This window comes from Trematomus bernacchii, unplaced genomic scaffold (genome assembly GCF_902827165.1).
Source record: "Trematomus bernacchii unplaced genomic scaffold, fTreBer1.1, whole genome shotgun sequence".
Classification (NCBI taxonomy): domain Eukaryota; kingdom Metazoa; phylum Chordata; class Actinopteri; order Perciformes; family Nototheniidae; genus Trematomus; species Trematomus bernacchii.
Genome location: NW_022988050.1, coordinates 14,539,377 through 14,567,060, shown reverse-complemented (window position 1 = coordinate 14,567,060; position 27,684 = coordinate 14,539,377). Strand labels below are relative to the sequence as shown.

The 27,684-nt window shown below is 40.4% G+C and overlaps 1 protein-coding gene across 3 annotated transcripts; it reads left to right on the top strand.

The window, feature by feature from the left end:
- Positions 1 to 305: 305 nt before the first annotated feature.
- LOC117474056 (syntaxin-4-like) lies at positions 306 to 24,821 on the top strand. Of its 3 annotated transcripts, none has more exons than XM_034120063.1 (10): positions 306 to 530; positions 10,541 to 10,600; positions 12,742 to 12,841; positions 13,071 to 13,145; positions 13,725 to 13,795; positions 13,884 to 13,992; positions 14,702 to 14,775; positions 15,084 to 15,221; positions 15,302 to 15,412; positions 24,246 to 24,821. In XM_034120063.1, exons 1-10 carry the CDS (start codon positions 501 to 503, stop codon positions 24,324 to 24,326), a joined length of 849 nt encoding a protein of 282 aa, XP_033975954.1. In that variant the 5' UTR covers positions 306 to 500; the 3' UTR covers positions 24,327 to 24,821. The 3 variants fall into 3 exon arrangements, with proteins under 3 accessions (XP_033975954.1, XP_033975955.1, XP_033975953.1); XM_034120064.1 differs by lacking the exon at positions 24,246 to 24,821 and adding an exon at positions 21,508 to 21,550; XM_034120062.1 differs by lacking the exon at positions 24,246 to 24,821 and adding an exon at positions 21,123 to 21,245.
- Positions 24,822 to 27,684: the final 2,863 nt, after the last annotated feature.

The window sequence follows — 27,684 nt, the reverse complement described above, 5'->3', positions numbered from 1 at the left end:
ATATTAATCTAACTGTTCGTTTATACATTTTAAGAATGGCGTTTATCTTTTTTGAGAATCAGTTCTTATTTGAGTTTATTTATTTGGGTCTACAACAGATGATACAAATGTTTGTGTCAGTAAATGTGTACTAACAGAGGCGCGGGTGTTTGTGAAAATAACGGGGACAGAGCTGCTGTCAGACGATCAGCTGTGCAGCGTCATCACAAACGGACGTCACTTCACGTGACGCTCCGGAGGAAAGGACATCCCATTGCTCATAAAACTCATTTCCCTGCTTCTCGTGGTTTCCTTGCGTCTCTCCATGCTTCCCTGGTGGGAGGGACTAGTCGCAGGGAAACGACGCAAGTGAGGGACGCAAGGGATCCATTTAACCGAAGTGAAACGCAGCCAATATCAAAGTTTCCAGTTTATTTTAGAGTTTCTTTCTCTGCTTGGGAACAACCTACCATACTTCCGCGTGGAGTCGCAGCTTTTCTGACATCTGACTCTCTGAAAAAATGCGGGACCGGACTAAAGAGTTAGGAAATGTGAGTACACGGCTAACTTTAGCATTCACACGCTAGCCTGCTAACTTAGCAAAGTGAAAACAGTTTGTTAACAGGTGCTCACTTCACTGTTCAACCTGCACAGCTTATAATTAGAGGATACAACACCAAACATGATTAAAATAACAATGTGGAGCTATGGGCATAGATATGTCTCATAATTATTTGTGTGAACAGAAAAATAATTTGTGTGTAAATATGTGATTTGTAAATGTAAAACACCATCCACAAATGCATTTAAAAGATTTGCAAACTCACAAATAAATTTGCAAATGTAAAACGGATCTGCAAATACGCTAAATATTTTCACAAATAAAAAAAAGATCTGTGAATATCTCTTTAACATTGACAACTTTCGATCAGGCATTTGTGAATCCATTTTGTATTTGTCAACCAAAAAAGCGCTTGCGGATCTCAAATCTCTGCTTGTGGATCTCAAATCTCTGCTTGTGGATCGTCTTTTTACACACACGGAATTTTGAGACATACTTTCCGCCGGTCTCGGCAAAAAATCTACTCGTGTCACTCGGTTGTTTTCGGAAACCACGTGATGGCCTGCTGATGACAACATTTCCGCATGATTTCAAAGTAAGAGCATGATGGTTTGTTTAATACTCTGTTTTTGTATTATAATGAACAGCGGAACGTTAGATGCATTCTTCATCACCATCATCATCATGTTATAGTGATACAGTTAGTTTGTGTTAGTTTATTGGTTCAATACAGCATATATCGAGCACATTCGTATGCATTGATGTTGAAGTACAGGCTCTGCCACTTTCGGGTCCCAGAGCAGCTGGCAGCGAAGCAGCCCAGAGGAAACTCTTTCTTCATTGTTTTTTGTGTATTCAGTCAAGCGGGTCAAAGTTACAAAGCACTTCACATCTTATTAATCGGCCTAGTTTTACCTTACCAGTACAGATAAGGTCATCTGTAAAAAAGCACCGTATTTAGGTTAGCCTTCATAGTAAGGCTACATCAAATGTTATAATATTCATTGTGTCCTTTCTACTGTATATGCATATATTCCTGTCTATTGCTTTCATTTGTATTTCATGTTATTATGTTTATACTTGTTTCCACACATTTCACAATTTGGGATGAATGAAGTATCTATCTATATGTCCGTCTGTCCGTCTGTCCGTCCGTATAATATAATATATGTGAACTTCGTAATTTGAAAAATGATTGATTCGAAAATGATATGCTGCTACAGTACAGTACAAGTAGCCTACTTCTGGGTGTTTCATTCAAGCTCGGCTCCGTGTGTGTCTGTGTGGCACGAGTGAGCGAGCGAGAGAGAGAGAGAGAGCAAGATTGTTGTTGCTGCGCTAACCGATATTAGAAGCTGTTTCTACAACTTAGTGAAAGGAAAGTCCTCTCCTGTCAGATAACGTCAGCTCAGTGAGGTAAAGGACTCTCAGTGTTTAGATAGTTAACTTTAGTCTAAGTTATCTCAGTGGGTCTCAAAACAGTTTGATCACCATTTATGTAAACAAGTATTTCCGAGGCACACTTCATATGATCATTATAGTTAGGCTATAAAACAATAAGAGAATAAATGAAAAACAGGTATGAAATACTATATGACAGTAAAACAAGAATACAGTTTAAAAAGGGGAGTGATTTGTAAAATATCCATAAAGAAAAAGTACATCTGTTTACAGTTCTGTTTCATGGGTGTCTATCTATCTATCTATCTATCTATCTGTAGACAGACAGACAGACAGACAGACAGACGGATGGATATATGGATATATAGATGGATGGATAGATGGATATATAGATAGATAGATAGATACCTCATTCATCCCAAATTGTGAAATGTGTGGAAACAATAACATTAAATACAAATGAAAGCAATAGACAGGAATATATGCATTTAATGTAGCCTTACTAAGGCTGACCTAAATACGTTATTAACCGGCCTAGTTTTACCTTACCAGTGCAGTGGTAAGGTAATCTGTAGAAAAGCAAGATGTGAAGTGCTTTGTAACTTTGACCCGCTTGACTGAATACAAAAAAAACAATGAAGAAAGTTGAACCAATAAACTAACACAAACTAACTGTATCACTGTAACATGATGATGATGGTGATTGTTACGACCCTGGGTCGTTATGTCATTTGTGTGTAGATATTGTTCCCTCCTCCTGTATCTGTCCTGTTGTGTCCTACTTATACCGTATACTGGTCCTCTTGCTTGTCTTGAAAACCTCAGAAAAGAAACTACTTTAACCTGTCCTTGTTGGACACGCTTTAATTTATGCAAAAGTGTGAAACCCTTTTCTTTTGGTTGATTCTCGTTTTCTCCTGTTTATACGTCAGAGTAGGTAAGAAGCCTGTACGTTTATTTTTCTTATTTGTTAGGCAATATTTATGTGTTCAGAGATTTGTTTGTTTTGTGGGTTGTTGCGTTTCTTTGTTAAAAACTTTGGTAATTAAAATGACCAAACGGCATTCTCTGTCTCGGTGTCCATGTTCTTGGGAGTGGGAAGAGTTGGGAGAGGGCAATTTTATGCTGCGCCTAGTTTCCCCTAGATCTGGGCGTAACAGTGATAAAGAATGCATCTAACATAGCCGTGGGAACATGTTTCAAATGGGGGGTGCTGTGGGGATGACACCAGGGCCGGTTCTGACCAATTTGCTGCCCTAGGCAAGATTTTAGCTGGCATCCCCCCCCCCCCCCCCCCCCCCCCCCCCGTCGAGGCGTGCAGGAAACTAAACCCACCTCCCCTGAACATGGGTCGACTGAAGAGTCTCGTCATGCCTGCCTACAAGAAGTAGCGCTGAGCAAAGTGACTAGAAGGCAACAACACACTTATAAAAAAAAAAACACTTTATAAAGTCAGGCAACACTAACCAGGCTCTTCGTGTGATTCTGTTTATTTGTACCTTACTTTGACCATCCGTTCGCTGTTATTGATCATTGTGGAGAGACGTTTTGTTTTGTATTATAGCAGCTATCGGATAGAATCAATACATGGGCTGCAACTTAAAGGGGACCTATCATGCAAAATGCACTTTTGTACGTCTTTTATACATGAATATGTGTCCCCGGTGATCCAGGGAACTCACCAAGTGTCAGAAAACACAACCCTCTCTATTTTCCTCCATACCCAAATCTCTAAAAAAGAGGCTGCAACGGATCTGATAAAAACTGATCCAGATTTGAACACTGTCCTGACGTCAGGACGGTGGCGCTACGGCTATTGGGCCAACTCCACCAATTAGGAGGAGACAGCCATGACCATTGCCGTTCGAAAGCGCTGGAGACGCTGTAGTACATATGCCAGGCCAGTAGATGGTGCTGTTCTCACTGAATCTGCCCTTGCAGAGCAGAGCTAAAAAAAAGTGCAAATTGAGCAAAATGAGGCATGGCTAAAATGCATGATCTGTTTGGTATTTTGAAAACAGAAACGTATAAATATACCTTATATAGGTATGGCCCTACAATATATCATTTAAATATACCATGATAGGTCCACTTTAAGGGGAACTGGGGATATGTATCAGCTGCTTGTGTGACAGTCAGACAGTGAATACTTTAGAGCCGTGTGAGCTAACCCGGAGCTAACGGGAGAATAAACTCCCGTGGAAGAGCAGCCAGCACTGCAGCGGTCGGTAAATGCCGCTGAAACACATTAATAAACAATGAACCACGGCACTCTGGAGAAAAGTATAAGGTTGGAGAAGTCGTTATTTAATTTAATCTGGCTTCGTATGATTAAAAGCAACACGATCATCGACCCGACGCAGTCCCCCGTTGTTGTTGTTGTTGTTGTTGTTGTGAGCGCCGTTGGGGAGCAAATCAGCGATGTAAACGGTGACGTCATGACGCAGCAGCGGCAGCACCAGTCGGGCTCTGGGCGGTGTGAACAGAGCGGGAGCAGAAAAGGGAAACCGGAGCTGAACCAGAAAAGCTCTAGCTCGGAGCTAGAATGGGAAAAGCACTGGTGTGAAAGCCGCATTATTGACATGTTGGACAGCTTATATAAAAAGGCTTAAAATGTATTTAGTATTGTATTAACATGTTTTAACACGTCACATCCTCTAAGGGGGTCCGGGGGTATGCCCCCCCGGGAAGATTGTTTTTAACATTTTAAAGTAAAATGCTTCAATCTGGAGCACTTTGAGCATAATTACAAGAGACTGGATCTAGGGGGTACAACTCTAAAACACCCATATGAAGAAGATCGGTTTACATTTTAATAATCAAATAAGTATGTGAACATAACCAATAACCTACCATAGCCAATAACAAATAAATGTAACGTACTTTATTTTTGTTGTTCATTTATATCTTATTTTACATAGTTAACAGTTATTTATTTATGCATATTTTTTAATCTCTCCAGTTTTAAAGGATATTTTTGGTTTACTGTCTATAGTATACATTGGAATGATTTCAAACCTGTTTTTATTTATCCTAATAATTATAAAGGAGTGCCTTGGAAATATTTGTTTACATAAATTGTGACCAAACCGTTTGAGACCCACTGAGATAACTTAGACCAGGGGTCGGCAACCCCTGGCACGCGTGCCAGCATTGGCACGCGGCACCGTAACCAGTGGCACACTAGGAATAAGTCGAATAAGTGTGCAAAATATTTAAATTGTATTTTCGGATCCTGAACGAGACCGCCGCCAGAGCGCGTCTCCCCGTTACCTGCAGAAGGAAGCCATGCACGCAACGCAGCCCCGCTCTGTTTAACTCCAGGTGACTTTCTGCCGCTTTCCTCCGTGGTGCAGGGCTGTACCAATTGCAGTACCCATAAGGAGCTTTACAAATGCCGCAGTTTTTGCGTGGCTGTGTCTTTAGTTGAAAGCCCAGTGGCGATCTGCTCATCTCTCATTGAAATAATATGCTACAAAGGGGCGGACTGGCCATCTGTGTGTTGAACTTTCCTGTCGGCTCCCAGACCGTAGTCGAGGAGGGCAGAAGCAACAAGCTTCAGGTTCAATAACCCACTTTAGCTTAAATGACTGGAGAGAGGCGAGCTCTTCTGGGGAGGCCGTTGCATTTATTTAGCTGTTCTTCTGTTTCACAAAATACATCACAGACCTCTGTTTTTCTGCTGCCTCGTTTCACTTCCAGAAACATACACACACACGCTCCCTCACTGTCGCTCTACCATCCACACACACACATGCACACGCCACACCCCTCTCTCTCTCTCTCTTAAAGGGACAGCGATCTCATCTCACTCTGCCTGACCCTAATATCATAACATGTGTGTTCTGGAGAATCACAGAACGGACGATCGTCCTTATTATTATGCCGTTTAAACCAATTTAATTAAATGTGTTTGTTAAATTCGGCATCATGTAAGTTGTGCTGACAGGTACACACACACACTGCTTCCCCGCAGCGAGGCTCCCCCCGCCCTCCTGTTGAGAGTTCACCAGCGTTAAGCTCCTCAAACCCCCCCCGACCCCCCCTCCGTTGATAATTCTCGATCGTTGGCACGCTGATAACAATTTTTTTTTTTAATGGCACTTCATATCAAAAAGGTTGCCGACCCCTGACTTAGACTAAAGTGAACTATTTAAACTGTCCTTTACCTCACTGAGCCTCTCAGGGGAAATGGAAAATGTAACCGGGGTGAAAAGGGTGTTATCTTTACTTAATTATGAATGTTGTTACATCAATGCCGAAAATTAGTTTTTTTTGTATTATATTTGTATTATATTTCCATTAATCTTGTGGACGTGCAGATTCCCTGTCCTCCGTCAGGGGGTGCTGCAGCACCCTCAGCACCCCTACTTCCCATGGCCATGGCATCTAACGTTCCGCCGTTCATTAAAAAAACAGCGCTTTAAACAAACCATCATGCTCTTACTTTGAAAACCATGCGGAAATGTCGTCATCAGCAGGCCATCACGTGGCTTCCGAAAATAACCGAGTGACACGAGTAGATTTTAGCCGAGACCGGCGGAAAGGTTGTCTCAAAACTCCGTGTGTGTAAAAAGACGATCCACAAGCAGAGATTTGAGATCCAGAAGCAGAGATTTGAGATCCACAAGCAGAAACGTGAGATCCACAAGCGCATTTTTGGTTGACAAATACAAAATGGATTCACAAATGCCTGATCTAAAGTTGTAAATGTTAAAGAGATATTCAAAGATCTTTTTTTTATTTGTAAAAATATTTTGCGCATTTGCAGATCCGTTTTACATTTGCACATTTATTTGTGAGTTTGCAAATCTTTTAAATGCATTTGTGGATGGTGTTTTACATTTACAAATCACATATTTACACACAAATTATTTTTCTGTTCACACAAATAATTATGAGACATATCTATGCCCATATGGAGCGTTTTACGTGTGTGAATGTTAACTTTCGCGACAATTTACTCCCAACTTCCGTTCCAGCCCTGTCTTCTTAACCCTTGTGCCCTCCTCGAATTTTCAACCTTTCGACCCCTTCGTGGCAAAAATGTACACGCCCATAATAACTGCTACTAAATCATCATACATCAACATTTCTTTCTACTTTTTTTTTCATGAATCACTTAAACAACTTATAACGTACTCAAAACTACCAAACATTCAATAACTTTCTGGATTTTAACCCTTTAAATGCCTGTTTAATTATTTGAATTATTTCATTTTTTCTTACGAAAAAACACAAAACATAATTATTTTTCAATATAATAATTAGTAGAGGGATGGAACTTTGGTGGTTATTAGAGTCTTGGATGTGTCAAAGATTAGCAACAAAATAGATTTCACTGCATTATTATTTTTTACGTAGTGTCAGATACTACCTTTGGACCCCTTCGTGGCAAAAATGTACACGCCCATAATAACTTCTATTAAATCATCATATATCAATATTTCTTTCTACTTTTTGTTTCATGAATCACATAAACAACTTATAACATACTCAGAACTAGCAAACATTCAATACTTTTCTGGATTTTAACCCTTTAAATGCCTGTTTAATTATTTGAATTATTTCATTTTTTCTTACGAAAAAACACAAAACATAATTATTTTTCAATATAATAATTAGTAGAGGGATGGAACTTTGGTGGTTATTAGAGTGTTGGATTTGTCAAAGATTAGCAACAAAATTGATTTGACTGCATTATTATTTTTTACGTAGTGTCAGATACTACCTCTGGACCCCTTCGTGGCAAAAATGTACACGCCCATAATAACTGCTATTAAATCATCATACATCAATATTTTTTTCAACTTTTTTTTCATGAATCACATAAACAACTTCTAACGTACTCAAAACTACCATTTTCGGTTTCGATTTTAACCCTTTAAACGCCTGTTTCATTATTTCATTTATCTCAAAAATGCCACATTGACTTCCATTCAGACCACATTTGTTGATCTCACTGCCATTGCAGTATAAAACCATGCATTTTGTAATGTCAGCATTTCATTTAGAAGAAAAGTGTGACTACCAGGGGGCCCCGAGAGTGGTGTATGTATGTGTGTGTGTATGTATGTGTGTGTGTGTGTGTGTGTGTGCGTGTGTGTATATGTGCGTGTGTGTGTGTGTGTCATTTCCAGCAGCAGACTAGCAGGTCCTGCAGCATGTGACCTGGTGCTCTCAGGTGATAGAACAACAATTTGTTTAGGCCTGTGCACAACCAGCACACACCTCTCCTCCCTCTCCGTGTGTGTGTGTGTGTGAGAATCTGTAAGCATGCACGGATCATTTCATGGGAACAAAAGGCCATCTTTTGAGGGATGTGTTTGATGTGTCTTTGAAGAGCTGCTTGATTACTCAAAAACAAAAAACAACTGTTAGTGTGTTTATGCACCTGGATGCCAAAGATAAACATGCAGTTTGACCATGGGCTTATTTCATTAGTGAGCAGAGAAGGAGAAAGACCTGGACCAAAGAGAAGGAACTCAAATGAAGAAGTTTTTCAGTGCAGAAGAGACTTCAGAAATAATCTTGCAGCCTTCTTCTGCCAGCGAGCTGCAGGACTCATCTGAAGAAGACACAAGGTTCGAGGGGGGGTCTGACACTGAATGCTCTCTGGGGTCTGACACTGAATGCTCTCTGGGGTCTGACACTGAATGCTCTCTGGAGTCCAGCATTTCTTTGAGTTCCTCTGACCCTTCATCTGAAAGTGGAGAGGACACTGAGGGTCCGGCCCACAGTGAGGGGACAGAGAAGAACGGAGGTCGTTCTCCCAGGAGCTGGGGAAAACCAGGGTGTCCTCACAGATTGTGAGAAGAAAGCCCCCCGTGGTGGTGGATGGTGGGCCGGACCCTCAGTGTCCTCTCCACTTTCAGATGAAGGGTCAGAGGAACTCAAAGAAATGCTGGACTCCAGAGAGCATTCAGTGTCAGACCCCAGCTCGAACCTTGTGTCTTCTTCAGATGAGTCCTGCAGCTCGCTGGCAGAAGAAGGCTGCAAGATTATCTCTGAAGTCTCTTCTGCACTGAAAAGCTTCTTCATTTGAGTTCCTTCTCTTTGCTCTAGATCTTTCTCCTTCTCTGCTCACTAATGAAATAAGCCCTTGGTCAAACTGCATGTTTATCTTTGGCAGCCAGGTGCATAAACACACTAACAGTTGTTTTTTGTTTTTGAGTAATCAAGCAGCTCTTCAAAGACACATCAAACACATCCCTCAAAAGATGGCCTTTTTTTTCCCATGAAATGATCTGTGCATGCTTACGATTCTCACACACACACACACGGAGAGGGAGGAGAGGTGTGTGCTGGTTGTGCACAGGCCTAAAAAATTGTTGTTCTATCACCTGAGAGCACCAGGTCACATGCTGCAGGACCTGCTAGTCTGCTGCTGGAAATGACACACACACACACACACACACACACACACATATACACGCACATACATATACACACACACACACACACACGCACACGCACACATACATATACATACATACACACACACACACACACACACCACTCTCGGGGCCCCCTGGTAGTCACACGGCTCCATAATATAACTGGCAAAAATGTAAGAATGTAATGCATCGGCCTACACGGAGACTTGTGTAATCTGTTGGAATAGAGTAGAAATATCAAATATCACTACTTTTCTTCTAAATGAAATGCTGACATTACAAAATGCATGGTTTTATACTGCAATGGCAGTGAGATCAACAAATGTGGTCTGAATGGAAGTCAATGAGGCATTTTTTAGAGAAATGAAATAATTAAAATAATTAAACAGGCATTTAATGGGTTAAAATCCTGCCAATGATTGAATGTTTGGTAGTTTGGAGTACGTGAGAAGTTGTATATGTGATTCATGAAAAAAAAGTAGAAAAAGATATTGATGTATGATTTAATAGCAGTTGTTTTGGGCGTGTACATTTTTGCCACGAAGGTGTCCAGAGGTAGTATCTGACACTACGTAAAAATTAATAATGCAGTCAAATCAATTTTGTTGCTAATCTTTGACACATCCCAGACTCTAATAACCACCAAAGTTCCATCCCTCTACTAATTATTATATTGAAAGAAATTCATTTTTTGTGTTTTTTTTTAAGAGAAATTAAATAATTCAAATAATGAAACAGGCATTTAAAGGGTTAAAATCCTGAAAATTATTGGATGTTTGGTAGTTTTGAGCACGTTAGAAGTTGTTCAAGTGATTCATGGAAAAAAAAGTTTAATAAAATATTGATGTATGATGATTTAATAGCAGTTTCTATGAGCGTGTACATTTTTGCCACGAAGGGGTCCAGAGGGTGCAAAATGCATCACGAGAGTATACAAAACATGTAAGAGTAAACGACAAAAGAAGACTTCTTGCAAAAATCCATGCCAAAAGCTGTAACACAGCTGAAATGAACACCAAATCAAAAAAAAAAGTCAGGAAAAATGTACAAAAATGCCCGAGGAGGGCACAAGGGTTAAAGGGTATGCCAGGCCGGGAAAGGGCATGGCAGCGGGGGGTGCTGACATTTGTTTTTATGCTTTAAAATGGAAATATCTTCATTTTCATTGTGTTAATTCATTTGTCTGTTATCTGACTTATAGAAGGCAGAGGCTTCAGATGAGGACGAGGAGGAGGAGGAGAACGATGCATTCTTTAAAAAGGTAAAGTTTGTCTACATTATAGGCTTGTTTGAGACGAGCTGCGGCTCGCCTCGAAAGTAGACGAGAATAGCCGATCGCAGCCGGGGGAGGTCTCAAAAAGCTCGCCTGAAGTCGGACAGCTCGGAGTCGGCTTCTTCTTCTTCTTCTTCTCTCGGTTTTTTGGCGGATTTCAAACAACTTTAAGGTGCATACTGCCACCTCCGGAGTCGGCTTGACTCGGTTTGCATTTATAAATGCACACGGCATCTATTGCACGTCTGTCCGTCCTGGGAGAGGGATCCCTCCTCTGTTGCTCTCCCTGAGGTTTCTCCCATTTCCCCTTTAAACTGTGGGTTTTTCTCTGGAAGTTTTTCCTTGTATGATGTGAAACGTAAGGACAGAGGGTGTCGTATTGTCATACTGATATTCTGTACAAACTGTGAAGTCCACTGAGACAAATGTAACATTTGTGATATTGGGCTATATAAATAAACATTGATTGATTGATTGATAAAGAATGGACAAATGTGTTTAATCGTTAATGTCAGATATGTACTAAGTAAATACATTTGTTCCTGCTCAAGATTAGATTCAACTTTATTGTTATTGCACAGATTACAGGTACTGAGACAACGAAATGCAGTTTAGCTTCTAACCAGGAGTGCATAAAGCAGTAAAGTGAAAAGTAATGTCCACAATCTACAGAATAAAATATAGAATGAATTGAATGATCAAAAAACAGTGAGGGGTATGAATACACTATATACACAGTAGCCTAGCCTAGTATGAACAGTGTGTTGTATGAATATGCTAAGATATATAAAGTATGACAACGGTAAGCAGTGCAAGTTTAGTATACAAATATATAGATATTAATGTCATGATGATAAACATTGTGGAACAATGATGAAAAATGTGAATGGAAGTGGCGACGTAAAACTGACACAAAACAACAACACACTTTTGCCGAGCCAATGGAGAGTTTCATCTCCAGCACGGGGTAAAACCCACCAATGAGCGCTCAGCTCGAGATACCAGCAAGTCGTTTCCCATCAAGCATTTCGCTTCCGCAGCCCGTGGAGAGAAACTGCGCCGCCTCGCCGCGCCTCGCTGCGCCTCGCTCTCAAGTCTGCGGGCGTCTTTGTCCCGCGAGATTTCAACGTCTCATGTAGGCGAGCCTCCAGAGCAAGTCGGACAAAATGACTAACCATCGCACTAGCAAGACGTTGATCGCAATTGCGCAGGTCTGCGCAGGTCTCGCTTGTCTCAAACAAGCCTATTGATATTAATCCGAGGAGAGCAGACAGATCAGATAAGATCACATGTTCTTCTTTCATTGTTGCCTCAAGTTCTAGTTCTATAACTCTTCAATTATACACTTGCACAGATGTTTAGATGTGTCTTTGTTTACATTTTCATTGACCCAAAGAATATGATATGTACATTTATATAAAATCATTCTAAAGTTGTATTGATGAACTGTCACAGATATAAACCAAATGACATAGAAGTTGCTGGATATAATTTGTAATAAAAAAATAAGCAACTTAAAAATATATATATTTTTCCAAATTAAAATCAGAAATAATTTATTGTTTCTCAAAATATATAATACATTGAAAAAAAACAAGATAAGACACCGGTACTGTACCTAGATCTAAAAATAATTATTTATTATTTGATCTATTAAATAATAATATAATTTAGTTTAGAAAATGTTGTAAAATAACAAGGAGTTTTCCTAGGATTAATTGTTCTTGTCTTTCAGTCTATGCCTGAAATAATAGTTGTAAAACAAAAGGTTTAAACATTAAAAGCTTAATGATTGTTTACATTGTTTAACAGGAATGTCCACTGTAGGTTGAATAAATGGTCGCATAGCTCTTTCCCATATTTTGTCACTTTATATATTCTATCTTGTCAACATCAACAAAAACATCATGCTTTTTTGTATCCCCCCAGCGGTCCACTATATAAAAATAATCAATTAAAAAGGAAAAGCAGCAATATCCTTTCTTTTCAAAGAATGGAACCACAGCATGTCTGGCATATTTGCTTGACAAATTAATTCACCAATTAATCGATCAATTAAACTTCATGTGGATCTGTTTCCCCTACAACTAAATGCACATTTGAACAGTGCTTCTGTTTCCTAATCTCAGGTTCAAGAAATTCACGAGGGGCTGAACAGCCTCAAACAGATGGTGTCTAACCTGGAGAACAAACAGAAAGCTCTGCTGGCCGACCCGCTGTCGGACGACAGTAAGTGTGTTTGTCCGTGCCATCAGTCTGTACAGATTTGGGTACTGACTATTTCTGTAAAGGCAAAACATAAAGTCACCACATTTTTTAAAGTTTTGAAAGTCCAAGTCTTTTACTGTTAGGTGAACAATATATTTTTTGCATTCTTAAATCCACATATTTTTCTGAATCTCTCGTCTTAAGTGTCACCACTCAGAGGGTTCACATTATCTGTTGATGTTTTCCTCAGGTATGAAGAGAAAGCTGCAGACTCTTCGAGAGGAGATCAAAACGTTGGCGGGTCACATTCAGAGAAAACTGAAGAGTGAGTATTGGCGGATAACAAGTCAATACACTTATGTTCATTTTGTGAGATTATGACCTGTTGGATGAAGAGTCGTTCACCGCAAAGATCTGATAAGCTAGGGGAATTTAATGATTATATAACATATTTCTTGTTTTTTTCTGATGTTCTTTAAGTTGTTTTTTAGGAATTAAGCTGCCAAGATGGTCTTAAAAGTTGCTAAAGCTAGTGGAAAATAAGCCCAGTTGTTAACACTTTGTATGCGTGTGGCTGTGAAATCCTAATAGCTGACTGATATGAAGTAAGGACATTTTTTTGTTAAGGAATTTAGAGTTTAAATTACAAATAAAGTAACAAACAGTAAATATATACATATCAGTGGAATACACAACATAACATATACAGAGTAAGTTAGAATACAGTAAAAGACCAAACTTCTACAAAAAAATAAAAACAGTGGATAATATATACATTATGCAAGTATGCAAAGTAGTTGCAGTTTTAAATTCAAATGGAAATGCAGTGATTGGTGCCTCTCTAGAACACGGTTTGCTCTTTAGTTTCGTGTACATAAATGATACTTATGAAATATCTCTACAGGTATTGAACCGAAGAAAGGAGAGGAGGATGGAAAATATGTACCCATAAACTCCCGGATGCAACGGACCCAGGTTGGATATAATTTTAAATTCCCACAAATGTGTATAAGATCTATCAATAATGAGCGTTAAAGTGACCAAAGTGTTTCCTCCTCTGCAGCACGGAGTCCTGTCCAGGGAGTTTGTGGAGCTGATGGGTTACTGTAACACCATCCAGGCGCAGTACAGGGACTGCCAGGTGAATAGGGTACGCCGGCAGCTGAAAATCAGTGAGTACAGCACAGGGTGTGTGTGGTGGACCTCACTGCTGTGACCACTTCCTGCTTCACTGTCAGCACTCTGTCCCATGAACATGTGTCATCTCTTCTCTGTCACTTTCTGCTTTTAAACCGCCATATTATCATTCATAAGCACGGTATAACAATGCAATCAATTATTTATATCACTATAATGTTGTTTATATTATAACTGCTCTTTTTGAAGGCGTATTTAATATTATCGCAGCTATTTTATCATTCATACATTTTTTATACAGCGACCTCTATTTAGATGATGACAGGTTTATTTGATAAGTTGTTTGAAAGAAAATAAATCTGCAAATATTTGGATCATTGGTTAATCGTTTTAGTAATTTTCCAAGCAGATATACCAAATATTAGCTTTTTGTCATTACGGTAAATTGAGTATTTGTTTCTTCTTACTGTTAGTCAGACAAAGTCACAGTGTTCCTGTTGGATATTGTTAAAGGGGCCATTTTATGCTTTTATTATATTAGACAAAATAATCACTAACGAAAATACTTAACTCGTAATTGCATCCCTACATAGTAGTAGCAACAACTGAGAAAAAAAACATTCTTTACAAGCTCAACATAAGACTGCCAGGTGGTTTCAAACTCATGTGAGAGTTTTTGTATTTTCATTTTCCACTTTCTCTCCTCACCCAACCACGACATCCTGATGTACTTCTACCTTTCAGCTGGGAAGGACATGACAGATGAAGAGCTGGACGTGATGCTCGAGAGCGGGCAGACGATTGTTTTCCCTCAAAATGTGAGTATGTGGCAAGATGAAAGAAGTGTCAAATACCTGATGTTGGAAACCACAACCCCTCTGCTGAAGCAAAACACATTCACAGTTGCACCAAGGAGTCAGAGTAGACTTTAAGTGTCATGTATGAAATGATGTGCTCTGTTGTCTCTAATCGCTCAAACTGGACAGCAGATCTGGTAAGCAAAGAAAGACATCCTAGTGAAGCCATTAGTGATCAGTTCCGCTAGATCGTAGTGTAAAGAATGCTGAAAACCCTGAAACCTCATGACTTGGTGCAGCTATTGTTAATAACTAATACAAATCTTTAGATCCTGAGCGATGCTATAGCCACGAAACAGGCTCTGAATGAGATCGAGTCCCGGCACGACGAGATCCTGAAGCAGGAGCAGAGCATCAGAGAGCGGCACGACATGTTCCAGTACCTGGCCATGGAGGTGGAGGCTCAGGTAGAGCAGCGCGCACAACGTCAACATCCAGCTTTTGATCTGGGTGACAAAGAGAATGAATGATGTCTTCCCTTCTGCAGGAGGAGATGGTGAACCAGGTTGAGAACAACATTAAACAGTCGACGGACTACGTGGTGAGAGCCAAGGAAAACACGGAGAAAGCAGTCACATATCAGCAGAAATCACGCAAGGTACAGTATAAAGACACATGATATGGACACTTTAAAATACTCTGACTTATACCTGTACTATCAAACCAAATAGCCTTTTCTCCTTAAATTAGTACACAATAATCCCTTTCTGTATTATGTCCTGCCCTAACGTCCTGTTACAATGTGTCTTTAAAAGGACAGTTCCTAAATGAAAATATATATTTTTTTATCCTAGCTGTAGTGCTATTTATAAATCTTTTGGCCAATGCTGGCAGACTGGCCATAGAGATGTCTGCCTTCTCTTGACATTTTTCCGGAAATCATGACCGGGTCACAAAAGCAGTTTCCTGTAGGAACTATTTTCTTCCTGCCGCACTACACCCGCCAACCGTATCACCGGGCACAAGGAAGCAGGCTCGTGTGCACTTGTTGGCAGGGCTGAAGTCCAAGGTTGCGGTCGAATAGTCCATTTAGCTTAGGAACCTTCCTAACGGAGTGAAATGACCCGGAAGTCCCTCAGTGGCAGCCATGATAAGTGCCGTTCGAATTCTCTAAATTAAAAGGAAAGGAGGTTTCAAACTTCCTTTATAACCTCCTTTAGCTTAGGAACCACTGGACCTCCCTAACCGAAAGGAGAGGAGAAAATGCTGCCCCACAATGCCTTGCGGCCGCGGCATTTGCAGTCACACAACAGTCGGCCGTTCACGGAAACAACCGATTATGAACGAGAAATTATATCATGAAAGTTACGGTGCTTATTAAGTATTTTAAAACGTAAAGTGCTTTGTTTTGAACGTTCATCAGTATTATAATCAAAAAGAGAAATATGAACGTTAGTTTTTACTGAAATGATCAAATAAAGTCAACATTTCACAGTCTTTACTGAGCTGTGTGGGGTTTGTTCAACTTTTAAAAGATGTTTGAATGGTGATATACACAGTGATAGATGTTAAGGACTAACGTTTATAATAAATACAGTATTTATTTTAAGATCTTTTCATACAATCATACGTATTGGGATCATTTGTATTAATGTGGACCGGAGGGAGAGGGTGACGAGCATAAGTTTCACTTTCCTTTTTTATTTCAATTCCAACTTTGGTCATGAAGAATATGTTTCTCTGTTGTCCCCGTTCATAAAGCATAAAACAACAGCATCAGAGCACGGTGCAGAGTCTCTAGATGAGTTTACAGTAGTCCCTCGTTCTTATTAAACATCCATGTTGTAGTCCGCTGTATAGAAAACTGTAGTTTCCATAGTTTCCCCACAGCAGCAGGCGCACATTTATGACCTCCGCTGGCGCATCATAAACACGTCGGATAGTGAAAGTGCAGTCGGATTCTCTAAAGTACCGCAGTCTCTTCTCCTAAATCCTTTTGAATTATCCTATCCACTATCCCTTAACCCCATGACGTTTCACTCAGAGGTCAAGGAATAGATGATAGGGTTAGAACTTAGGAGCTGTTTTTTTGGAGTATTCGACCGCAACCCAATAGTCCATTTAGCTTAGGAACCTTCCTAACGGAGTGAAATGACCCGGAAGTCCCTCAGTGGCAGCCATGATAAGTGCCGTTCGAATTCTCTAGATCAGTGGTTCTCAACCTGTGGTACGCGTACCACTGGTGGTACGCCAACTCCCGCTAGTGGTACGCGGAGGAATCTGACATTTAATTGTATTTAACCAGATAAAATCTCATTTACAATGCTGACCTGGCGAAGAAGGCAGCAACGTTACACGTTCTTACACATAACACAGACATATCAAATACAGAAAACACAACTAAGTAAACAAAAAGATGAAAAGCAGTCACTACATTGTGCACATTTGGGACAGTAAGGTACACTACTTATTACTGCAAGAGCAGCTGGTGGTAAGGACCTCAGACAACTTCAATTTAAAACAGGCTACAGGGACAAGTGCCATCAGTTTGAGGCTTGATTGAATAACATTAATTCAAAAATAAATCATACTATCAAAATACTACAACGAATGAAAATAAGCTTGAGATAATTGAAACTGTGGTTTAAATAATTTCTAATAGGCTATTGTTGTTTTTAGATTTAGAAACGAAAACATGTTTTTATTTATTTCTGGTGCTGCTAATGACGACCATACTACCCGCGAACGTTGCAAGCAAGCTAAAGAAAGAAGAAAGCTGAATGATGTTAAAAACGTGGCTCAAAACGGGAGGTATTCGGAAGAGAGGTACAGAAGAGAATATTACCAGCGAAAGTGAACAAGTGAATGAGGAGGAGGACAGTCATAAACCGAGCACAAGCGCAGGCTCCGCCAGCAACGCAAAAGTGATATGCACAGCCACAACGCTGTGATGGAGGAGAGACTCAGGAAGAAGATTGGAGAGAAGGCTGTGACCGAGGTCAAAAGCTGAAAAAGCACACACTTGTCCTTAATTGTTATCTTTTTTATTTTATTTTTTACTTTGCCACCACAGAAATGGCAATAGCAAACATCAGCAGACTGAAGATGAGCTATTAGCCCTTAGGCTCATCTGCTCCTGGAGGCTTTCATTATTATTGTGGAACTGAATTTCCAAGAGGACATTTTCTGTTACAATGTAGGTTGTTGCAGGCGGCCTACATTCAAACTTTGTTACAGGAAATGACATGTATGTACAGTTGTCATTTGTTGTGTGAGAATAAGTTATTATTTTGTTCTTTGTGTTCTCACTTGTGGTGTGTGAGTGAGTGATGAGTGAGAGAGAGACTGCCCTTTGTACATGTAGCTGTGGCTGACAGTAAATAATGTTATTATGAATACATTTGCCTCCGAGTCCTGCATGAACTGTGCATAGACTGTATTTTAACATTGGTCATATGGTGGTACTTGGAGAGCCAACTATTTTCTCAGGTGGTACTTGGTGTAAAAAGGTTGAGAACCACTGCTCTAGATCAGTGGTTCCCAAACTTTTTGTGCCCAAGGCACACCAAAGGACAAGTAAAAATCTCAAGGCACACCTATTGTGCAAAATAGCCCTTATAACACGTGTTATCGCTCATATCATGTAAAATATCTGTAAATGTGCATAATTATTTACTAATGCCAAATAAAATGTGACAAAGACAACTATATTACTCATGAAATATTTATTAACGAAATATTTCAGAAATTAATTTGAAACTTTATCAAATTAGGCTTCATCAAAGCAGCAACACACTCATTTAAACCAGACAGGTCACAAAATAAAAAATGAGGCAAAGACTCAGCAGAAATTCAGCACAGAGAACTGTCAATGCAAGGAAGCTGCACTGTCCATGGGCCTGAACTACAAATTATAAATGTAACATTTCAGCAATCAGCATTGAAACATGTGCTATTGTAAATATTTTGCCGACTTACAAATTAGTGAGATACATGTGCCTGTCGGGGCGCGCAGATTTTTTTTAATCCTTGGTGGCACTGAGGAGAGGGCCACTCGCAAATCCTGTTCAACAGAGAACCGTGACCTCCTGTTGTTCTTCATGTAAACCAGAGTAGAGAACGCCAACTCACACAGGTAGGTAGTGGGAAAAAGAAGAAGTTGCTCAATCGCGTGGTGGGAGATGCTTGGGTACTCCGATGCAGAAGCCAACCAAAACTGATCCAGTGGGAGCTCACTAAATTTGAGTTTCAGTGTGCGGTCCACACGGAGCTCTGCGCACTCCTCTCTCTCTTTCATAGTGAGCTTTTCTGTTAGGAATTCCTGGTGGAATGGGTCTCGGATCCAGTCATAGTCCTCGATGTCAGCCACACGTGGAAAATAGCGGTCAAACCTCTCTTTTAAGGTCTGAAGGTGTTTGGCATATACATCGCGCTCCCTAGCTGCCTGCGGCGCAGCTGATGCCAGCGGGAACATGTCCATGGAGCCCTGTTCCAAAGCCTCGCGCCACAGGATAAGTTTGCCCATAAACCCCCGAATCTTGTCTGTGGATGATAAAATGTTTTCATTCCTGCCCTGAAGCTTGGCGTTTAACTCGTTGAGATGCCCAAATATGTCTGCGAGGTAAGCCAGCCTGGCGCACCACCTCTCATCCGCGAGCTCGTCTTTATGTGGGACAGCGTGTTCACGTGAAAACTCCAAAAGCTCTTCCCGAAGCTCATAAAGACGGGATAGGACTTTCCCCCGTGACAGCCAACGTACCTCTGTGTGGAGGATCAGGCTTTGGTGGTCGGCTCCTATCTCGGCGCACAGCTGGGAGAAGAGGCGAGATTTCAGGGGCCTTGATTTGATGTAATTCACCATCTTCTCCCGTAGTATGGCTTTCCATTTCTTTGCAGAAGAAAAACGTCTCTTTGATAGAGTCAGCATCAACATATCTGACGTTTGCCAGAAGTTGGGCAGCCCCACTTATGTCAGTAGATTCGTCTATTTGTAGGGAAAATCTGCCGCTCGCCTGCAGTGTCATAAGACAGGTAACTTTCATGATACTGTCTGCTGACAGTTTTTTGTTTTTTTTCGGTGGTGGGTTGTCGGCAGTCTCTGCACTGGTGGTTGGTGGTTTGCTCCGCACAAGAAAGCGCTCCATTTTCCCTCTTGCGTGTTTCTCTGTTTTAATGTTGTCCTTCAGCCTTCAATGTGTCACGGTCAGAGATGGGGTCGTTACTAAAAAAAAGTAATATATTACATATTACATATTACTTTAAAAAAAAAAGTAATATATTACACTACTTCGTTACTCTCTACATAAAGTAATTCGTTACTTTACTCGTTACTTTACTCGCAGGGCCGGCCAGCCCCTCCCTGCAGGCAGATCACGCAGACTGCTAAAGTTTCAAATGTTCTCTTTAGTTCAGTTTCCATTGTCGCATAAGACTGATCCAGATAGCTCTGACTATGGCTGTCCTCTGTCTCCTGCTATCTGTATTTTGCGCAGTATATCTCTGAACGATGCGATGGTGATTCCACTGTGCAAATGGGCAACATTACCTCTACTATGAAGGATGCTACAAGCCTGTCCATCTCTGCTTCGGTTACCGGTCCTCCAAATTCTTGCGGCGGCGCACTCACAACATCCTCACTCTGGGTTCGGGGTCCTTAGCTATTAGCTTCACCTTAGCATGTGTTCTTTGCAGGTGTTTGTTGAGGTTTGACGTGGTGTTTGCAGCAGTGGATAACAGCTTCTGGCCTGGACACAGTTTGCACCTCACCGTCACATTCCTGTCTATTCTTCGGACAAACTCAAAATAATGGGCATACCTCCACCCCTCGAAAGTTATCGCTGACTCTGCCATGTTTATGCAGCACTGCACGCGGAGATGTGGACGTGCAAGTCGCGCAGATTACGTACATATAAACCTGCGGCGGAAACCCCTCTTGTCTGTCAGTGTGATTATGACTGATTTTATAAAAGTAACGAAGTAACGCGTGTCGGGGCAATGTTAGTAACTGTAGTGTGATTACTGAATTATAAAAGTAACGCGTTACACTACTCCGTTACCGACAAAAATAATATTATTACAGTAACGCGTTACACCCAACTCTGGTCATGGTCTTATAATTCCCACCTGTGCAACTGCGTTAACAGCGAAATATGGGGTTCTGTGAGGATTTTTTTTTAAAGAATTGTTTTTAGGTATAGAGTTTGCCTCTGTATTATGAAATGAGTGCATACAAAGTACTGATATAGTAAATAAAAAAATAATTATTTTTGTGTAGTTGTATATTGCAATAATAACGTATGGTTGTCACAAAATCCCACGGCACACCCGGACTTGCCTCACGGCACACCGTTTGGGAACCACTGGTCTAGACTACGGAGCACTGCCTGTTTACGTCACGTGATACGCGCTGTTCGGTTGCGCTGCTCCAGCAGCCTGCTAGCAACATTTTTGGAGATCACCGTCGGCGATGAATTAAAGAGGACCATGGCCAGGTAAATAAGATGAAGCTGTTCCTTTAGCCCCCAGTAATGTTACATTAGTAAGTTAACAAGTAAATTATATATAGCTGATGTAATTTAATCATATTATTTCATATTTAAAATAAGTCTTAATTTTTCTGTACTAATAAAACAATGTTTTTTAAATGAACAAAAGCATGTTGTATAGATTGATTCTTAACAATATTAGTGTTCTAATCTTAATAGCTGTGATCATAACAGTTTATATTCTCCTTCTTCCCCTAAACCTGCCCAGATGATGTCCCACTGACTCCAGGTCAGCACCTCCAGGTCCAGCAGCACCGTGACCCCCCGCTCTGCTGGAATACACAATTAAACATTTTCTATTACCTATTTTTTGTGTTAATCAAATTAAACTGAAGACAGTTTAATGACCTAGACTAGAGATATCCTATTATTCCACTGCTTATGTACACATGTTGGAAATAATGGTTAAAACCTCAGTAAATGAAATAAACAATGTGTTTAACAATTACAATTTAATATTGTATTTTTATCTTATCACAAAGTAGAGGTAAGAATATATCCATCCTCTCTCTGCAGCTTCATGTCTTCTATTATTATAACTTTCATCATTGAGACAGGAAATCAATCATGTTATTTAACATAATCAGCAGTAAAACAAATATCAGCAAAAGTGTGTTTCTGGAGTTGTTTATTTGTATTATATGTGCAGCAAGTATATAGAAGCAGTTGTTTGGGGAATCAGACAGACTCAAGCTATAACCGTTACATATCTATTAAAAGAAAGGACACATACAAAATCTAATTCTGAAACTAAGACACAAGTCTGTAGGACGGCAGTAAGCAGAGGTCTGGGTGGAGGATGTTCCTGATCGCCGTTTTGCTTTCTTCAGCACCTCAGGGTGACCAGGTGGATGGCAGCTCTGTCCTGATGATCCGCTGTGCACTTTTCAGATTAGGGGTCCTTCTCCAGCAGATCCATTTCTCCAGAATTGTACTAATTACAGAGAAAAACAAGAGAAAAAGCCATTTCATTTGAAAAAAACTCACTCTTCCCTGCGCGCATTGCACCCTGGGATATGGTAGGCCGCGGAGTGTACATCAGATGTATCCTTCAAATTGGGGAAAAGTAGGCTGCATTCGTGGGCCGCATTCGGAGGAGTCTCGTCTTTTTTTTTAATTGGGACAGCCTTCTTTCGGCGGAAGTGACGTATGCGGTCTACGAATGCACCCTTCGAAGGATGAAACCCCTGAATTGAGACACGGGGTGTTTCTCAATCGCGAGTAAAGCTGCTTCAGAGCCACTATTTCAAGCATACTACGTCATCGAGTGCCGCCGAAGTACTGTTCCAATCTCCAGCATACTTGGAAATCTACTGAGCCCGGCGTACTCCGTTTGGAGAAATATCGAGGCTGCACATGAGTAGACTCCGCGGTCTTAAAATCCCCACAATGCTTTGCGCACGGACCAATTTCCCCAAATCTGTGACGGAATATGTAAGGCGGGGACTCTCATATGACGCACACCTGCACACTTGCTAGCCTGTTCCACTCTTCGTTTTCCGAAAGCCAGGAAGTATTCTTGACTCGCTTCTGAAGCAAGATGCTCGGCAGACATGTGCTACCAAGCAAGCGTACTTGCGATTGAGAAACACCCATCGTTTGGGAACCACTGCTCTAGATGATAGGAAAGGAGGTTTCAAACTTTCTTTATAACCTCCTTTAGCCTAGGAACCACTGGACCTCCCTTTACGAAAGGAGAGGAGAAAATGCTGCCCCCCAATGCCTTGCGGCCGCCGCATTTGCCGTCACACAACAGTCGGCCGTTCCGTTCACGGAAACAACCGATTATGAACGAGAAATGATATCATGAAAGTTACGGTGCTTATTAAGCATTTTAAAACGTATGTGGTAAGTTGCCAAAGTGCTTTGTTTTGAACGTTCATCAGTATTATAATCAAAAAGAGAAATATGAACGTTAGTTTTTACTGAAATGATCAAATAAAGTGAACATTTCACAGTCTTTACTGAGCTGTGTGGGGGTTGTTCAACTTTTAAAAGATGTTTGAATGGTGATATACACAGTGATAGATGTTAAGGACTAACGTTTATAATAAATACATTTGTATTGATTTTAAGATCTTTTCATACAATCATACGTATTGGGATCATTTGTATTAATGTGGACCGGAGGGAGAGGGTGACGAGCATAAGTTTCACTTTCCTTTTTTATTTCAATTCCAACTTTGGTCATGAACAATATGTTTCTCTGTTGTCCACGTTCATAAAGCATAAAACAACAGCATCAGAGCACGGTGCAGAGTTTACAGTAGTCCCTCGTTCTTATTAAACATCCATGTTGTAGTCCGCTGTATAGAAAACTAGTTTCCATAGTTTCTCCACAGCAGCAGGCGCACATTTATGACGTCCGCTGGTGCCTCATAAACACGTTGGATAGTGAAAGTGCAGTCGGATTCTCTAAAGTACCGCAGTCTCTTCTCCTATCCACTATCCCTTAACCCCGTGACGTTTCACACAGAGGTCAAGGAATAGACGATAGGGTTAGACCAGGGTTAGACGTTAGGAGCTGATTTTTGGATTATCCGACCGCAACCCCGGTGTAGTTTGGTAGAAAAAAAAGTTCCTACATGAAACTGCTCACAGGTGTAATTGTAAATATAAGAATCTATAACATTTCTAAAATATTTTAATTATGTTGTGCAACAGTCATGATTTCTGAAAAGAGACAATGCTGCTGATTTTTGAATTTCTATATATTTTTGGGCGCTGATCACCACAAGCCAAGTGCTATTATATCCAATATATTTTAAAGAGGGCAGACACCTCTAGGGCTGATATCTCCAACACTGCACCTAACACATCATAATAAATATCACTACAGGTAAGAGAAAAAATATGTATTTTTGATTTTGGGGAGAAGTGTCCCTTTGTTGCACCTAATTCATTTTGCTCGTATGTTTATTGATCTATTTCTCTCTCCCCATGCAGAAAAAGCTCTGCATAGCGATCTGTTTGGCTATCCTCATCCTCATCCTAGTCATCTCATTGGTCTCCGCCTTCGGCACCTAACACCAGGCAGTTGGCTGTAGACTGGTTTAGCAGAAGCACATCAGACGAAAAAGAATCCGGCTGGATTTATTCCGTTGTCAATCTCGCCTGCATTTCCACTTCAACTCAAGAGGCAGTGCTGCTGGTCTAATGGAAATCCCCCCCCTTCAGAATCTGCGACACAAACACCAGGACGATTTGTGAGCTGTTATGTCAGTGCCTCTTCCCCTCTTTCATAAAAAAGAGGAAATGTGGCCTTGAGCAAAGCACAATGCAGTGTTGAAACCCCGCACTGTACTCAGGAAACTGTGCGTTGATTCTTGTTACGACATTTCTGGATGAATCGGGAGTAAATAACAGTTTTAATAGACTAATATAATTGTACATAACATATAATGCTGGTGAATTACATTCTTTGCGAGATGATTTACGGGTTTTTTTTTTCTCATTGTGTTTTGTCTTATGTGATTGTCATATTTGAGCAATCAGATTAATAAAGGTGCATCTTATCTTTTATTTTTCAAGTGCAAAATTCATAATACTTGGCATCGCTAAAAAGAGTCTTAAACAATTGTTTTGTGTAGTTTATCATTTGTCAAATCTGCGACACATAAGGAACCTGCAACCTTCAACAGTAACAGGTGATGCAGGCTGCCAAGGTCATGTGGGGGGTATCACCAATTACCTGTGTGGCCAGCAGCGAGGCGTCCACCTGGCCTTGCACACACTCACTCATGTTTTTATGCTTACCTAAATAATTTGAGGGGTTTTGTCCCTTCCAGCTCAAGAAAGGCTTCCTTCCAGAATCTCTTTTAGCAATGGGTACATTTTCTCCAGGGATTTATGAAACGTCTGCCAAGTCCACTCTGTTGGGCATTAGCTGCAGTAATACCTTTTTCATTGATTAGTATCAGCGCCTCTGCCTGCAGTCTGGGTGAGCGAGTACAACATAGCTTGACACAAAATCCTTTCGGTGTGCCAGCGTCGTCAGTTACTGCCGTTAGCTAAGCAAAACAAACAGGTTATAGTGCACTTGCTTTAGAATGAACCTGGGCCAAGTTTTTCAAGGAACTGACGGGCAACAAATCAACCTGTTTTCAGATTTGACGTGTCCTTAAAGTGGACCTATCATGCTATATTTGAATAATTTAGTGTAGGACCATACCTATATAAGGCATATTTATACTTTTTTTTTCTCAAAATACCAAACAGATCATGCATTTTAGCCATGCCTCATTTCGCTCAATTTGAAAAATGTTAGCTCTGTTTTTGCAAGGGTTGATTCTGTGAGCAACAGCACCATCTAGAGGCCTGGCATATGTACTACAGCGTCTCCAGTGCTTTCGAAAGGCAATGGCCGTGGCTGTCTCCTCCTGATTGGTGGAGTTGGCCCAATAGCCGTAGCGCCACCCAGCGCCATATAGATAGAAGAGTTACGACAGCGGAAGTCCAAAATGCTTGATCGTCACGTGGTTCAGGGAGAATCAATAGTTCCCCGGAAGTTCGTGGCGGGACATATGAATGCATGATTACCGGAGATAGAACTACGATTTTTGGTAATAAGTAGTGAATAAAGGTCTTGATTTGCAATATTTATACAACATACCGATATGTGTATGTATTTACATCAATATGTTTTAAAAAATAAATAGAATCTGCTAATATTTATGGATAATATTAGGAATAGTGTGAACAGCTAGTTTACTTGTTAACATATACATGTTAGGCTGTTGCCTTGGTTAAAGAGCCTGTTGCTGTTGTGTATTGCTTTGAATTATTTAAAACAAATATTATCTTCTTAAACAGGTATGGTAGTCAGGAGCATCACTTCCTAATGTTTATTGATATATTTAGAGGGAGGGGATGGCAAGGAATGCTTCAAAATTTAGATTAGATTCATTTCTACCATTTTTTTAATTCATGGTGGTTTCAGTAATCCCATGGTACTTGAGGACATAAGTAATCTAAATGACTAATGTACTCTTTATGACTTTCAGAAAGGACAGGAGACCAACAGGTGACTATCAATGGACTAGCAGCAACATGATTATGACGTTAAAAGTGTTGTTTTAGGAACATCCATTGTAAATACATGGAATTCAATAAACATTGAATAGCATGTCATGCAGTTTGTCTGTGCCTTTTCCTCCGTGTTGTCCTGGCATATAGTCTCCACCATGGTTTGCTGTGCTGCCTGGGGATGCTCCAATCGCTCAGAGAAAGGAGTAAGAATCAGAATGTATGGCTTCCCCACTGACACAGAGAGGAGGAAAAAATGTCTAGCTCAAGTCAGCAGGAGCAATTTAACAATCAAAACAGACAGCCGCAACAAAATATGTGAGGTAATCATATTCAAACACTGCATTTGCACTTTTTCACAAAACGAAGACCACACCATTGGGAAGCTTAATGTTTGGTTTAATACAAATAACAGGGAAAGGCTTGAAAAACTCTTGAGAGTTGAGACTCAGGGTGCAGGGTGAGGGTCTCAGTGCAGGTATTCAGGCTCTATTGAATCCCCCTCTGGTTCTTGTGCTGAAAGAGGGAGAAACAGACAGGAGAAAGGGTTATACACACCTATATAGCACACCTATTGGATAGGAAATTGCCTTGGGGAGATAAGGTGTGGTCTTTGTTTCCAACTGAAGTTATGGAACTTTATTATTTGTGAGTTTAACAAAGTATGACAAATGGCGTCAGTAATGGATGTGATATGAATTTGTATAAAGTTGTCTCACATTCTTGGTCGTATTTTACGTACAGTATGTAATGAGTGTATACATGTCCAGTAAGTCCTCCACCTGTAACATCACTGCCCCTCCACCTGCCATACAGTAGGTTACTAATATACACTAACAGGATTACTTATATAATACAGTGATAGAATACATGTTTAGTATGCTTACTTATATACAACAGTAGTATTAAATGTACCTTGTGTTTTCACTCTCACTTTGCCATCATTTCAAAATCAGCTGAGCTGCAACATAATACAGACAGGTAATAATCAACAGAATACACTAAAAACACTCACCCATAAATTACGTTTTTGTTTACTGTTTGGAAGTCTCAAATATGCACTCTAAATTAATATCAATAGCGATGTATCACACAAATAGCTCTCTTCCTTATTATTGTGTAACGTTAACTTTATTATAGTTTGTAGGCCTACTCCAAAATGGAGATTGTAATTTCTCCACCTCCACTCATTACAATCACACGTGCCCCAATGTTATATTTAACTAATATTATATTCCTCCACCCCACAAAAAAATCACGTTTAGAAGCCCTTTTTCTCTAATTCCACAACGTTGGATGAAATAACATTAGGAGAAAGGATTAATAGCTGTTCATGGTGTGTTGCTAACTTTATCCGGTA